The sequence below is a fragment of the Telopea speciosissima genome, chromosome 3 (genome assembly GCF_018873765.1).
Source record: "Telopea speciosissima isolate NSW1024214 ecotype Mountain lineage chromosome 3, Tspe_v1, whole genome shotgun sequence".
Lineage (NCBI taxonomy): Eukaryota > Viridiplantae > Streptophyta > Magnoliopsida > Proteales > Proteaceae > Telopea > Telopea speciosissima.
In genome coordinates this window covers 52,239,994-52,252,372 of record NC_057918.1, presented here as the reverse complement: position 1 = coordinate 52,252,372, position 12,379 = coordinate 52,239,994, and the positions used below count along the sequence as shown (strand labels likewise).

General features: G+C 38.6%; 1 protein-coding gene across 1 annotated transcript in view; it reads right to left on the bottom strand.

Annotated features, from left to right (window-relative positions):
* LOC122654107 (eukaryotic translation initiation factor 3 subunit I-like) overlaps positions 1–12,379 on the bottom strand; it is a 53,908-nt gene that overhangs the window by 31,088 nt on the left and 10,441 nt on the right. Inside the window, exons 2-3 of the mRNA XM_043848086.1 lie at positions 6,237–6,484; positions 2,758–2,973 (exon numbers count right to left, since the gene is read on the bottom strand). Coding sequence (XP_043704021.1) covers positions 2,758–2,973; positions 6,237–6,405 — 385 coding nt within the window. The 5' untranslated portion in view covers positions 6,406–6,484. The remainder of the gene's footprint in view (positions 1–2,757; positions 2,974–6,236; positions 6,485–12,379) is intronic.

The following is a 12,379-nucleotide window of genomic DNA, read 5'->3' as shown; positions in this document are numbered from 1 at the left end:
CTCAAGGTGAGATGCCTAGGCGAGAGTGAGACTCTCAAACCAATCTATCCTATCCTTCTATTTTCTTCTTTCATATTTTAAAATAAAAAAGAGAAAAAAAAAAGGTTCTGTTATTTAATTCTGTTTACCCAATTCCATTGACCCTGTTGCACTTGATCTCCCACTAGTTCTTCCCTGGTTCAAGATTGACTCTGCATTCTATAAATTATTTTAGGGAGAAAGATCGCTACTTGGTTGCATGGGTAGCGTATATTCCACGCAGCCCAGTTGCAAACCGTGGATTGAGATATTCTAATATCTAACATTGGATCCAATTTATATATTAATTTATAATTAAATATAAATTTAATAATTAAAATACTGGTTTAACAGGTAACTTCTTCTTCTTCTTCGCATAACGCCATCCTCTGCAACCCACCAGTACGAGGTGTGCAGGTAACTGCAAGGCTCTTCGTTGGGATTGCGAAGGGACAACTCTTGGCCTCCAAGGAGGTGAGATGCTTGCTCTTGCAGACATGGCTGGAACTGTTTTACAACGATTTCGGGTGGATGAGAAGGGCATCCAAGGGTATCGACAGTCACCTGATTGAGGATGGCCTCAGCAACACCATCCTCACCCTAGCTTTTCTCTTACAGAAGGAGATTCTGCTGTCCTGGTTCAATCAATTCCTCAACTCCGGTGATGATTGCCCCAATATACAGAGGGCTCGAGGTTTGGTGGAGGGAGGCTTTCTGGAAACAGCATGGTGGACCTGAACGGCCTCCACAACTACAAATTGCCGTTGTCTCTTCCGACCATTCGTGCAAGACAAAGGGGAAAAAAAGGTCAAACCCCCAACATCTCCTTCCGCCTTCCTTCCTCCTCCCGATATGAACTAGGCCGAAGGTTCTCCCAGAATTTCCTATTAGGCCGAGGTTTAGCTAAGAAGAAGATTTTTTTAAAAATGAGAGACTGCACTTGGTATTGGGTGCACCAGCACCATCCCCAACCCCATACCCCATTCATATTACTTTTTGCCATTTTTCCTGATGAATATTTCTTCAACACATTCACTTCTGCGTTTTTCTTCCCCCCACTTTAGGGTTTAGAATCAAGAATACCTGGTTTCTAGTTAGAGATTGGAAACAATTCTATTGTTAATGAAACTGATACTAGGGTTTCATTTGTGACGTTGGTGTGAAGAGGAGTTGGTTGTGTGTGATTTCAAATATATCCACAAATGGAGATTGTTCACTGGAACGAAAATTGAGATTGGAGGTCTGTAACTCTTAAGTAGAGCTGGTCAAGTCTAGGATTGAAGAACATTCTGATGCTTATGTAACTGCAAGAACTATGAGATTTGCTTGTAATTAATTAAGGCTTCATTTGGTTTATTGTTGCAAGATATCTTCTTTTCATATTTTTATTCTTGCATTACCATTTACCAGATCTTTCATTGAGAAAGATTGTGGCGAAATCTGTACTAGTCCATGGAAGGAGAAGAGTTGCAGTTTTAGCCTCTGCAGGTTTATGCGCTTTTCGCCTTTCTTGCGGGGAACAGTGGGATAGGTTGTGGGCTTAGTTGTAGACTGGTAGGATGCATTTAGTATGCATTTTCGGATAGGCTCTGGGTTTAGAATTCATCTGCAGAGGATGAGTCGGTGGGTTGCATAGCGTGCGTTCGAAGAAGAAGAAGAAGTGTGGAACTAGTTACCTGTTAAACCAGTATTTTAATCATTAAATTAATACGTACATTGGATCCAATGGTATATATTAGAATATCGCAATCCAACGGTTTGCAACTGGGCTGCGTGGAATATACACTACCCACGCAACCAAGTAGCGTTCTTTCTCCCTTATTTTAATATCTTCAAAATAGGTCATGCCAGCCTTCTTCTCAAAATTCAAAGGCATACTAACATTGGACTAATTGATGATTAGATTATGAAAGGGTACTTTCTAATCTCTCACTACATTTTATATTTTATAAATTATAGCACATCTAAAATGTAAATCAATGATAAGTCAAAGCGTCGAACCAAAGGCATCAAATACATTTTACATATTTAGGAAATTACGTGAATCATTAGGCATGTTAGGAAAGCAAGTCAAAGATACAGTTAACAAGAAGAAACACCAAGTAACAAGTAAGCTTATGTACAAGAGACACACAGCAGTGTCAAAACGAGCATCTACTTGTGTCCATACTAGTGTTTGACATGACACATACGAGAAGAAGTCTACAGGGGGATCCTACAGATCATAGGTGCGTCTCCAACTCCAAATGCATGAAAGTAGAATATTTCAATCATGTATACTACAAGAAAGCAGAATAGCAGCACACTAGAGACTCTATCAAGTAAATATCTTGCAAATCTACCATAGAAAACGTAAAAAGAGTGTACCCAGTCATAACGTACGCAGCCTTACCACTGCTTTCGCAAAGAGGCTGTTTCCAGACTCGAAGAGCAACCTTACTGTTGCACTTAACTTCACAGATCTAAGTCAAGTTTGGAGGAGTTATTTCTACCTAGTAGAGTGACCTTCGACCAGCTTTTTGTCCAGATCAGGTTCTTCGTTTGAAGGTTATTTTATCATGAAACTTAGTTCTTTACTATAGAAAATCTACCATAGAAACATGCCACTGAGAAATTTAAAAAGCACATGTATTTGAATTTTGAAGTCTACATGAACTTCAAACAGAAGAACATATAGTTGTAATCAGGAGTAAAAGGACCAATATAACATAATGTCCTCAATTTGGTAGAAGCCCTTACGTTCACTAGGGTCACTGGCAATGCGTTTCACATGAATCGACGAAGGCAGTTCCATGAATGGATCAGTGGTGATTACAGAGAGCTTGTCACCAATTGAAAAATCCACAGATCTAGTTGGGGAATCAAAGTTGAAGGTGTACAGCTGACTTCCTGTCTGAACATTCCAAAGCTTTGCTGTCTGATCTGCACTTCCAGTTATAAGGCACATGGAGTCTCCTGAAAATTGCAGTGAAATATATATCACGACATGAGAAATTGTAGTTTTTCTACCAACACCAACCATAAAAAATTCAATCACAAAGCAGCAACATAAACTTAATCCATTATCAAGGAAAGTATAATAAGTAATAACATTCCTTTCTAAAGTGAACTTCATTCTTCTTGTTCTTATTTGTTCACCACTTGATTAAAGTAGCACAATAGTGAAGCTGCAGCGAACACCATTTTCGAATGTAACTTTTGTGAAATATTTCGGTTTTGAGAAGCCTCGAAAAGCAACAGGGTCCGACTCTACAGGCATACCAGATTTCAATTTTCAACTGAAATTTTTTGGCATTTCAAACGAAATTTTGGTCATTTGAACTAATTTTGACCAATTTCAGCAACAATTCAATGAAATATTTTAACTTATTTCGGCAGAATTTTGAGATTTCACCCATTTACACCTGAGCACTTCAGAACTACTAGAAAAACTAATTTTTTTGGCAAAGTCCATTTTTGTTACTGAATCAACACTTGGCAACTGTGGGTCATCCACTTCAACACATAGTCATCAAGGCGTCGCCATGGCGTCCAGACTCTTTGGTTGCCTTGGACCCCTTGGGCGCCTTGCCGCCATGGCGGTGTCGCCTTGAATTTTACACCTTTAAAACGCCATCAAGTTGGGATACGGCTGGGTTTGTTTAGCATGGATCCATGTAGCCGACTCCATTAAGTTGGGATAAGGCTGGGTTTGTTGTTTGTTGTTGTATTTCATCCTGCAGTAACTAGCCCCACCTAGAAGAGATGAAGGGCAGGTTTCCAAATTCATGGCTCTCTAATCCAAGCTGGTCTCGATTCAGAATTTCAAGAAGCTTACCCACACCTAAAAGCTGATCTCGATCCTCATACCCTCACCAGTTATTGGACCTAGAAGTGAACAACCAAAGGGGAGGATTCAAGATTTTTTCTTCATTAAATTTTCCTCCCCTTCCTTCCAAGCAACCTTTTTCCTCTCTTTTGTTTATCGGCAGTAAAGAAATGATTGCTGCCCCTTTGCTTAAGAGCTTATACCGAAAGTGTTTGTAGAGCATGTGGGTCATATGGGACTGCGTAAATCATTAAGTTCTTAAAGTTAATGTTTAAAGATATTGCAATATACAGTTTGTAATTCTGAATTAAAGCTTTCTGCCAATTTTTAAATCTCGATCATAATTTCCTTATTTTAGTGTACACATTCAGTTTTTGAAATAACAGATGCCTATAAGGTTGAAGGGAAATAAAGTTGGACCTAGAATTAACCATGGAGTTAATTACCCCAAGCGGGTTGCTCAGTTGGCAAAGACCAACACCTCTCAAAGAAGAGGTCATGAGTTCAACTCTCCTTGGGGCCCAACTATCAAAAAAAAAAAAAAAAACCATGGAGTTAATTCAAAATTGACCATAGGGTTAATTTTATAAAGTTTAAATTCACCACATAAAGATTCGTTTTGAAAACGACAGCTCATCGTAATATATGGAAGGAAGTGTTCTTAATATGGACATGCACTGCCATGATTCGTGAGTTCGAATTTTCATTTTGAATGTACAGTACTCCTTAAAGGTGAAGTTTGTATGGCCAACATCAAGTCTAGAACTTGTAACGTTAACTTGGAATGTGGCAATATAGGCTGAGAGAATGTAAGCTAATGTAGCCTTATATTGACACATCAACAAAAGGTAGTTTTCATGTAAACACCAGTGAGAATTGTAACTCCTATAATTTCCTTGATGGTTGGAGTTATTGAAAATGGTTTTAATATCACTGCAACGGGTCTCTTGCTCCACATTTGGTGAATAGAAGAGTGTCATTCATATTTCTATTGTCTGGGAGAATGAAAGGTGTAAGTAGAACTTGTTCCAGTTTGTCACTATAGCAATGTTGCCATCGCCGTCGCCATGGCCGGAGAAGACAAACAAGAATGCTGGACAGAAATGGCAGGTTGTGGTCCTATGTAGGGCATGATAGGCCCAAATGAAGGTTTCTATTTTCCCACTTCAAATTCTGCCTTTGTATAACAGGGACATAAAGCTACCACTCCTCTCAACTATTCATTTATTTTGGATTTAAATTTTTGAATTTTTGTTCTAAAAATTATTTATTCAGATCTGATAATTATTATTTTATAATCTAAATCTTAAAATCTAGCCATTTCAACTGTCAAGATCATATTCTTCTTCCTCCCATTGCTAAATAAGCCCGCCTAATGTAGTCCTAGATAGGATAGGATCCTACTAGGAGCCAGGTGAACAGAAGTTCTAAAACTGCCAGAAGATTGGGGTTTTTTGGGTCAAATCTAAGGTTAGGTTTATGAATTTGGCGATGGGTCTTATATGGTATTAATAGGCAGGTTTAGGGGAAGCTAAATATGTAGGTTTGAATGATGTTTAACTAAAAATTTAAAATTCAGAAAACCTAGGGTTAGGGTTTCGGGTTTTGGTAAATAGGAGAATAGGTGAAATTAGGGATTAAGATTGGATTATTGGAGAGTGCTTTGGGTCGAGTGCTCTAGGCGTGAAGGGGAGGTTCGGCTGTGTTTGGAATGGTTTTGGATCGCTAGATAGGTCTAGGCAGTAATTAGGGTTTTTGGGTTTTAATAGGGTTGACAGGAATTAGGGTTTTTGAAGGGAGAATGGCCCTAGGGTTCAGATAAAGTATAAAGGGTGAGGAGAAATTTGAACCGGTTCAATTAAAAACACAAAAATAAAACTGAGTATAGAACTAATCTAAGGCTTTTTAAGATTATACTACGGCTCCTACTATGACTCTATGCTTCAACTCGAGGAGCACCACCATCTCCATTTAATCGACCTGGTCTTCCTCTCTTCTTCCTTTTTTTTTTTCGGTCCTTCCTCAAAATATAAAGCTACTACAGGAAACGTTTCTTCCACCCTCCCCTTCCCTTTGCCGACCCAATTTCCTATAGATAATACACGAATAAAGGCTTCATCCAGAACACCTAGCAGTTTCTATCCTCTCTTCAGATTGAAAAAATTATTTCACCGCCACAGTTAGAGTTTGAATTCAACTTGCAAATCTCAAACTCACGGTAAAAAGCAAACACCTTACAATATGAATCCTTGAAGAAAGAGAACAATCAAATCCAAGCACAATAGCAAAAGCAACAGCAAATACCAAAGATGAATCCTTGAAGAAACATTATAACAACTTTCTATTGAAAAAGGGAAAGGGATTACGGATTGATTGGAGTGAGGAAGAGAAGGAAAGAAGCACTAATTACTAGAGACATCGCAACACCAAACGGCCCCGTTGTGGCCTCTGTAAGTACCCAATCTCTCGCCGTTGTCCGCAAACCAAACTGTAGGTGTGTGATCTTTAGCACAGGAAAAAAGGAGATCTCCTTCTCTATTGTATTTCAGAAAGGTCAGAGGCCTTTCATGGCCTTTCATCAAAATCGGCCTCACGGTTCCGCTGCTGAAGAAGGTTCAGAAATCGTTCCAGTTGCTGGTGGTTACCTCAGGGAGAGAACTTTGAACCGAGGGGGACGAGGCGAAGACCGAAGAGCTTCGCGATTCTGTATTGGCTTTTTACTGTAATTACGGTCACTCTTTTTTTTACACAAACTATAATTAATGTTAAGGGAAAATTACTTGAACACCCCTCGTACTATGGCCATTTTACTTACGATTACCAACGTTTGAAACAATTACTACACCTTCAAAACCTGATAGTGTTAGTCTGATGTTAGTGTTTAAACGAAAATGTCTATTGTACCCTTATCACCTATTTAATAGAAAACAGTAAAACTAAAATTACCAAAGTACCCTTCTTCTTCTTCTTCTTCTTAACCCCTCATACGAACCCAATCAACAAGGGATTTTAGAACTCGATGCCCAAATCTAACGCCTCTGACGTCCAGGTATTAACTCACCTAAATCGCAAGTCCAGAGTACCTATATCTGAATCTGTACCCGGCGGTAACAATGGAGTTGCAAATCTGACGCACTGTTGCATCAGATTTGCAACAGTGGGAGCTTTAACAACAGCAGCTTCTTCGACTTACCCTCCTTCTTCTCCGTCTTTCTTCTTTAACTATTTCTTCATTCTTCTTCCTGCAATTACAGTTCAGCTTCAGAAGGACGACCGAATCTCACCACCGTCACTATCAACGCATGATGGGTACATCGGGAGGAATTCTCGGTTTCTCGCCCTCTCTGCTCTTCTTCTTCTCTTTTTTTTTCTTTTTTTTTTTTTCAATTGGTAGAACCCTAGAGGGAGTAGGGGTGGAGTTGTAGAGCAATAAGTCCCAAGCTAAGTAGAAAACAAAAAAATTAAAGGACTGGTTTTTAGCAGATTTACATGAAACTGAAGTAAGGAAAAAAACTGAAATTATGGAGTTGAATTAGGGAGCAATTCAGCCGAAAACAAAAGGTTTCGATATCTGAAATTAGGGAGAAGCAATATGATGGAATTCTGGGCAGATTATAGTGGTCAAAAAAAGAGAAGAGTAACAAAAAATATTAGTTATAGGAACCAAAGGGAGAAATGACAAAAAAGATGCAAATTTTGAGATTCAAAAGGAGAGAATCGAGGTTTTTACCTCTATGAACAGAGGAATCCCAAATCGTTCCATTTAAGCAAACAAGCATTGATTCCATGAAAAACCAGCAAAAATTAATCTTTTTGATTCCATCAATAGCAGATCGAACGGAAATAACATAAAGGAGAATTCTTTCAAATTCACCTCAGTCTAAACTTGAATCCCTTGAGCGAACACCGTTGTATTTCAAAGTCCAAAATTTGATTTCTTCAAACCCAGAAAGCAAGCATGTGTATCTTCTCTTGCCCTAGAAGTGTAGAACAACGAGAGGGAAAAGGAGGGTTCGGACTTCATAAATCATCTTCATTCTCTCCCAATCATCACAATCGCAATTCTATGGTGTAAAGCTTTCTACTACTAATTCTTGTTCTATTTCAGTCCCAGCTATTCCCTCCCTGAGGCAAAAACCACGGTAGATAATATTTTTCTGTTAGAAGATTCTGGAGAGATTTATAGGGTTTGAATCTGAAATCGATTAAGGGTTTGGGTTATTTTGATTAGAAATTTGTTTAAGAACAGAGAATTTTTTCTGAAATCGATTAGGGTTAGAATCTGAAATCATTGGGTTGCAGGAAGAAGGAGAAGAAGAAGAATGAGAAAGAGGGTAAAAGGGTCACTTCACTACCTCTTTTAAGGGTAGTTTAGGCATTACAAAAAATTTAAGCAATGACATCATCACTTAACTAACAAACAAGACCGACTAGAAAGAAATGATAAAATATAGGGGGTGTTCAAATAATTGTTTGAAAAGTTGGGGATAATAAGCAAAATGGCCATAGTTTAGGGGGTGTTCAAGTAATTTTCTCTTATATTAATATAATATTTTTCTTATTATCAAAAAAAGAGCGAGCATTTTTTTTTATAAGTATGCTTTATTAATGCTAGAACAACATTCTATACTCACCAAAAAACAAAGGAAGGGAGATGTTAACCGGGGGTTGGGCTGTCCAAAAGAGGTCTTGCTGATAAGAAGAGCCTAGTTTCGCCAGATAGTCTGCTACCGAGTTTGCTTTGCGAAGGGTATGAATGAACGAGATGTGCTAGAAGCTCTAGGCGAGCCTTAGGCAGTCATCTACGATCGATGCTATCCTCTATGGAGCAACAGTTGAAGGATCATTAAGAAGCTGCACCATAAGCCAGTTATCACTTTCAATAATAAGCTTGTTGTAGCCCTTGAGTATGGGCACTTGCATGGCCCTATGGACTGCCAAGGCCTCAGCTACAATTGCATAGGTGCTCCCGATTCCAATTGCAAAACCGCAAATAAAACTTGAGTTGTGATTCCTGCAAACCCCTCCAATCCCTGCTTGTCCTGGATTACTTTTACTGGCACCATCCACATTGAACTTCCATGTACCATGAGGCGGGGGGGACCACTGTACCCACCGTATTGTCCTTGTAGATGTAATATCTTCTTCTAGAAGATGTTCTTTTGTAAACCTGATAGCTCTTAGATGGACTAAGTTGATGTTGAACTGCTCATTTCTGAAGACAAGATCCCAATATGCCCTCTATATGGTCCAAATAGTACCACCTTGAGCCTATTTTCTCGATTAGATGAGCTGGTGTATCTTGTTGTAGCCCCAATTCCCGAGCTAATCACAGATGTTGTAAGAACTTCTTGTAATCCAAAGGAAGCCCATATGTCCTGGACCAAAGGGAAGACTAAGAAAAGATGTTCGGCACTCTGGTACCCTTCTTAGCATAAAGGGTAGATCGGATTCAGATTGAAACCTCTCTGATTAAGGAGATCAGGGAGGGGGAGCTTTTGATGTAGGATCTTCCAGATGAGATGTTGTGTGTTTGGAGCAGTTGGTAAATGCCAAATCTTCAGCCAAAAGGAATGATGCACTACGTGATTTCCTACAACTACCAATTTATAAGCTGATGAAACCGAAAAAATACCCTTTGAAGTTCCCAGCCAAATTATTCTATCTCCTCTTGGAAAGGTCGGGATTGGTATAGACAGTATCCTGAATGCAACTTCTGGAGGCCACCACTAAAAGATCTGGTCCCTGTTCCAACTCCTGCAAGAGGGATCTATAAGGATGTCAACAGAGAGAGGAGCTAAGGGATGTATAGGGAGTGGTGTGGCTAAGGGGGTAGTCAGGTATCCAATAATCCGTCCAAGGGTTGATAGAACAGCCAGTGCCCAACAGCTAAAATATGCCTTTTCTTAAAAGATCTTGAGCAGAGCAAACTGACTTCCATCCCCAAGAGGAAGAAGATGTACAAGGGACACTTAGAAAGTTGGTGGAGGGGAAATATTTATTTTTCATGAGATTGGCCCACAGGGAGGAAGGAGGGAAAAGTAATTCCCAAGTCTTTTTTGCTAACAGGGCTTGGTTCATAGGGGCTGACTATTTGATGTTTAGACCTCCATATCTTTCAGGTAAGCAGATTGTGGACCAGGAAATTGTTGGGACAGCCCTACTGCTTCCATTGGACCAAAAGAAGTTCCTACTAGTAGAATTTAAAGCTTTATGAACAGATGCAGGGATCTTGAAACAAGACATTGTATACTGTGGCATGGCTGATAGGGTAGACTGAATTAAAACAGACTTCCCTACTGGGCTCAGGAATTGTGTTTTCCAGTGTTGAAGTTTACCATGAACTCTGGATAGGAGGGAAGAACATTGGGTCTTACTGAGTCTGCCAATGGAGTATGGAATACCCAGGTAAGAGTCAAGAGATGCAGTGGGGGTGATTCGAAAGAATTCTCGAAGTTGCCTTTTGATAGTTGAAGCCACATTGGGACTAAACTGTGCTCTGGTCTTGTTTAAATTCAGAGCTTGACCTGAGAAGGAACAATATTCTTGAATCACTGCATGTAAACTTCTGGCTTCATTCATGCTTGCTTCCCCGAAAAAGATCAAGTCATCAGCAAAAGCCATATGGTTGATTCTCTCGCAGCTTCTGCTCAGTTGAAGTCCTTTAATTTGCTGATTTGCCTCAGCTACAGCTAACTTGGTTGAGAGTACTTCAGCACAGAGGATGAATGATGAGCACATTTATGTGTGAAATTTTAGGGCATAAATTATACATTTTACCACATTGGACAGAGTTACTCGGTGCTTTCTTGTGCTTTTCAGGGTTTAGGTGAATTCTTGTGAAAATGAAGGAGATGATGCTAAGGAGATGTTTTTAAGCTTTTTAGAAGTGTAAATGGATGCATAGCCCATCGAGTCAGCCTCGTAATGGTTCAAACGGCGCTTAATTCCGAGTTGAAACGAAGAAGTTATAGCCGTTTCCGTAACGATGCGTGAAAATGGTCTGTAGGGGTTTATTTATAATTATTGACAGTCGGATGGGAACAAAGTGAAACGGAAGTTCGGATTTTAGGAGCCTTAATGAAATTATCAGAAGTTACTTTACTGTACCCGAAAGATTCCATTTGGAAGGCTCTGGACAGTCCAACTTCAACTTGAGATATCTTGGGCTCCCCAACTCCGAATTGGATGAAATTTGGGTCTATTTTGTGTATTTTTTGCAAGGAACACAATGGTGAGACCTAGATAAGCACCCCATGCTCCACGTTTTTTGAAGGACAGAATGGGTATTTTATTTATTCTTGAAGGAATCCTAGTCATCACCCTTACTCTCTCTCTCCTCCAACTTCTCAAGGGCACTTCTGAAATTCTACTTGGGATAGATTTATATTTTCTCATCTATGGAAGGTTGAAAAATCAAAGATGCTTTGATTTTATTGCTTGAAGAAGATATCTACAAAGAAAAGGAAGCACTTGTTAAAATTGGAAGTTTATTTTTCTAAAAATAGAAGCTATAGAGTAAACAATCTTCTCTTCTTCTTCTTCCTATTTTTTTTCTTTTTTCTTAGGATTCAAGGCATTGTAAAAGAGGAAAGAGAAGAGAATATTCTCTTTTCTTAGGGAATATTTCTCCTACACTTCCATCTTCTCTCTTCTCCTCTCTTCCACCTATAAATACCCCCTACCTCTCTTGTAAAAATTTGCTCATTCACTTAGTGAAATTTCTTCTCTTCTTCTCCTTCTAATTTGTGATTTTTGGCTTTTCTAAGTTCTAGTTTGCTTTTATAATTTTTAGTTAATGCTTATAATAGGTTTAGTTTATGCTTTAATTTCAATTTAAGTCTTCAATTGGGTTGTAATTTCTTAATTCTAGTTTAGGTTTTAAGCCTTCTAGTCTAAGTTCTTAAGTTGATGACAAGACTTGAAGATTTAGAAGAGGAGGCCATGGTAAGTTTATGCAAGTATTCAAGCTTTTCATTTACATTCATGCAAGCACATCCAGGTTTTACTATCTAAACTCTCAATCTCATTCTCCATCTCCTCTATCTCTCTCTATCTTCTTCTTCTTCCCCCTCTATTTCTTTTATTTTAATTTTATATGGTTGTAGTTTATGGATGCATTTTTATTCCCTTATTTCTTTTTATGTGGTTAGTATGTGTGGCTGCATTTTTATTCCTTTCAATTCGCTTTAGTTCGATAGGTTAGATGCTCATGTGTTAGGGCGCGATTTAATCCCTTAATTTTGTTAGATGCTTATGAGTTAGGATGCATTGATTTTCGTTAGTTTAATTAGTTTAATTTAACACTTTAATTTGGTTCATTTTGCATTACTTTTAAGTTAGTTAAATAGAGTGGCGTATATCTCCTCGTGTTCGACCCGTAGCTACGATTGACCCGTGCGCTTGCGGTTTTATTTTAACTCAAACAAGTTTTTGGCGCCGTTCTTGAGATTATTGTCCATTTTATTTATCTGATTTTTAAGTAGTTCAAGTGTTTTAGTTTATTATTTTCTCTTCTTTTTTTTTTTTTTTTTTTTTTTAAAAAAAAAAAAA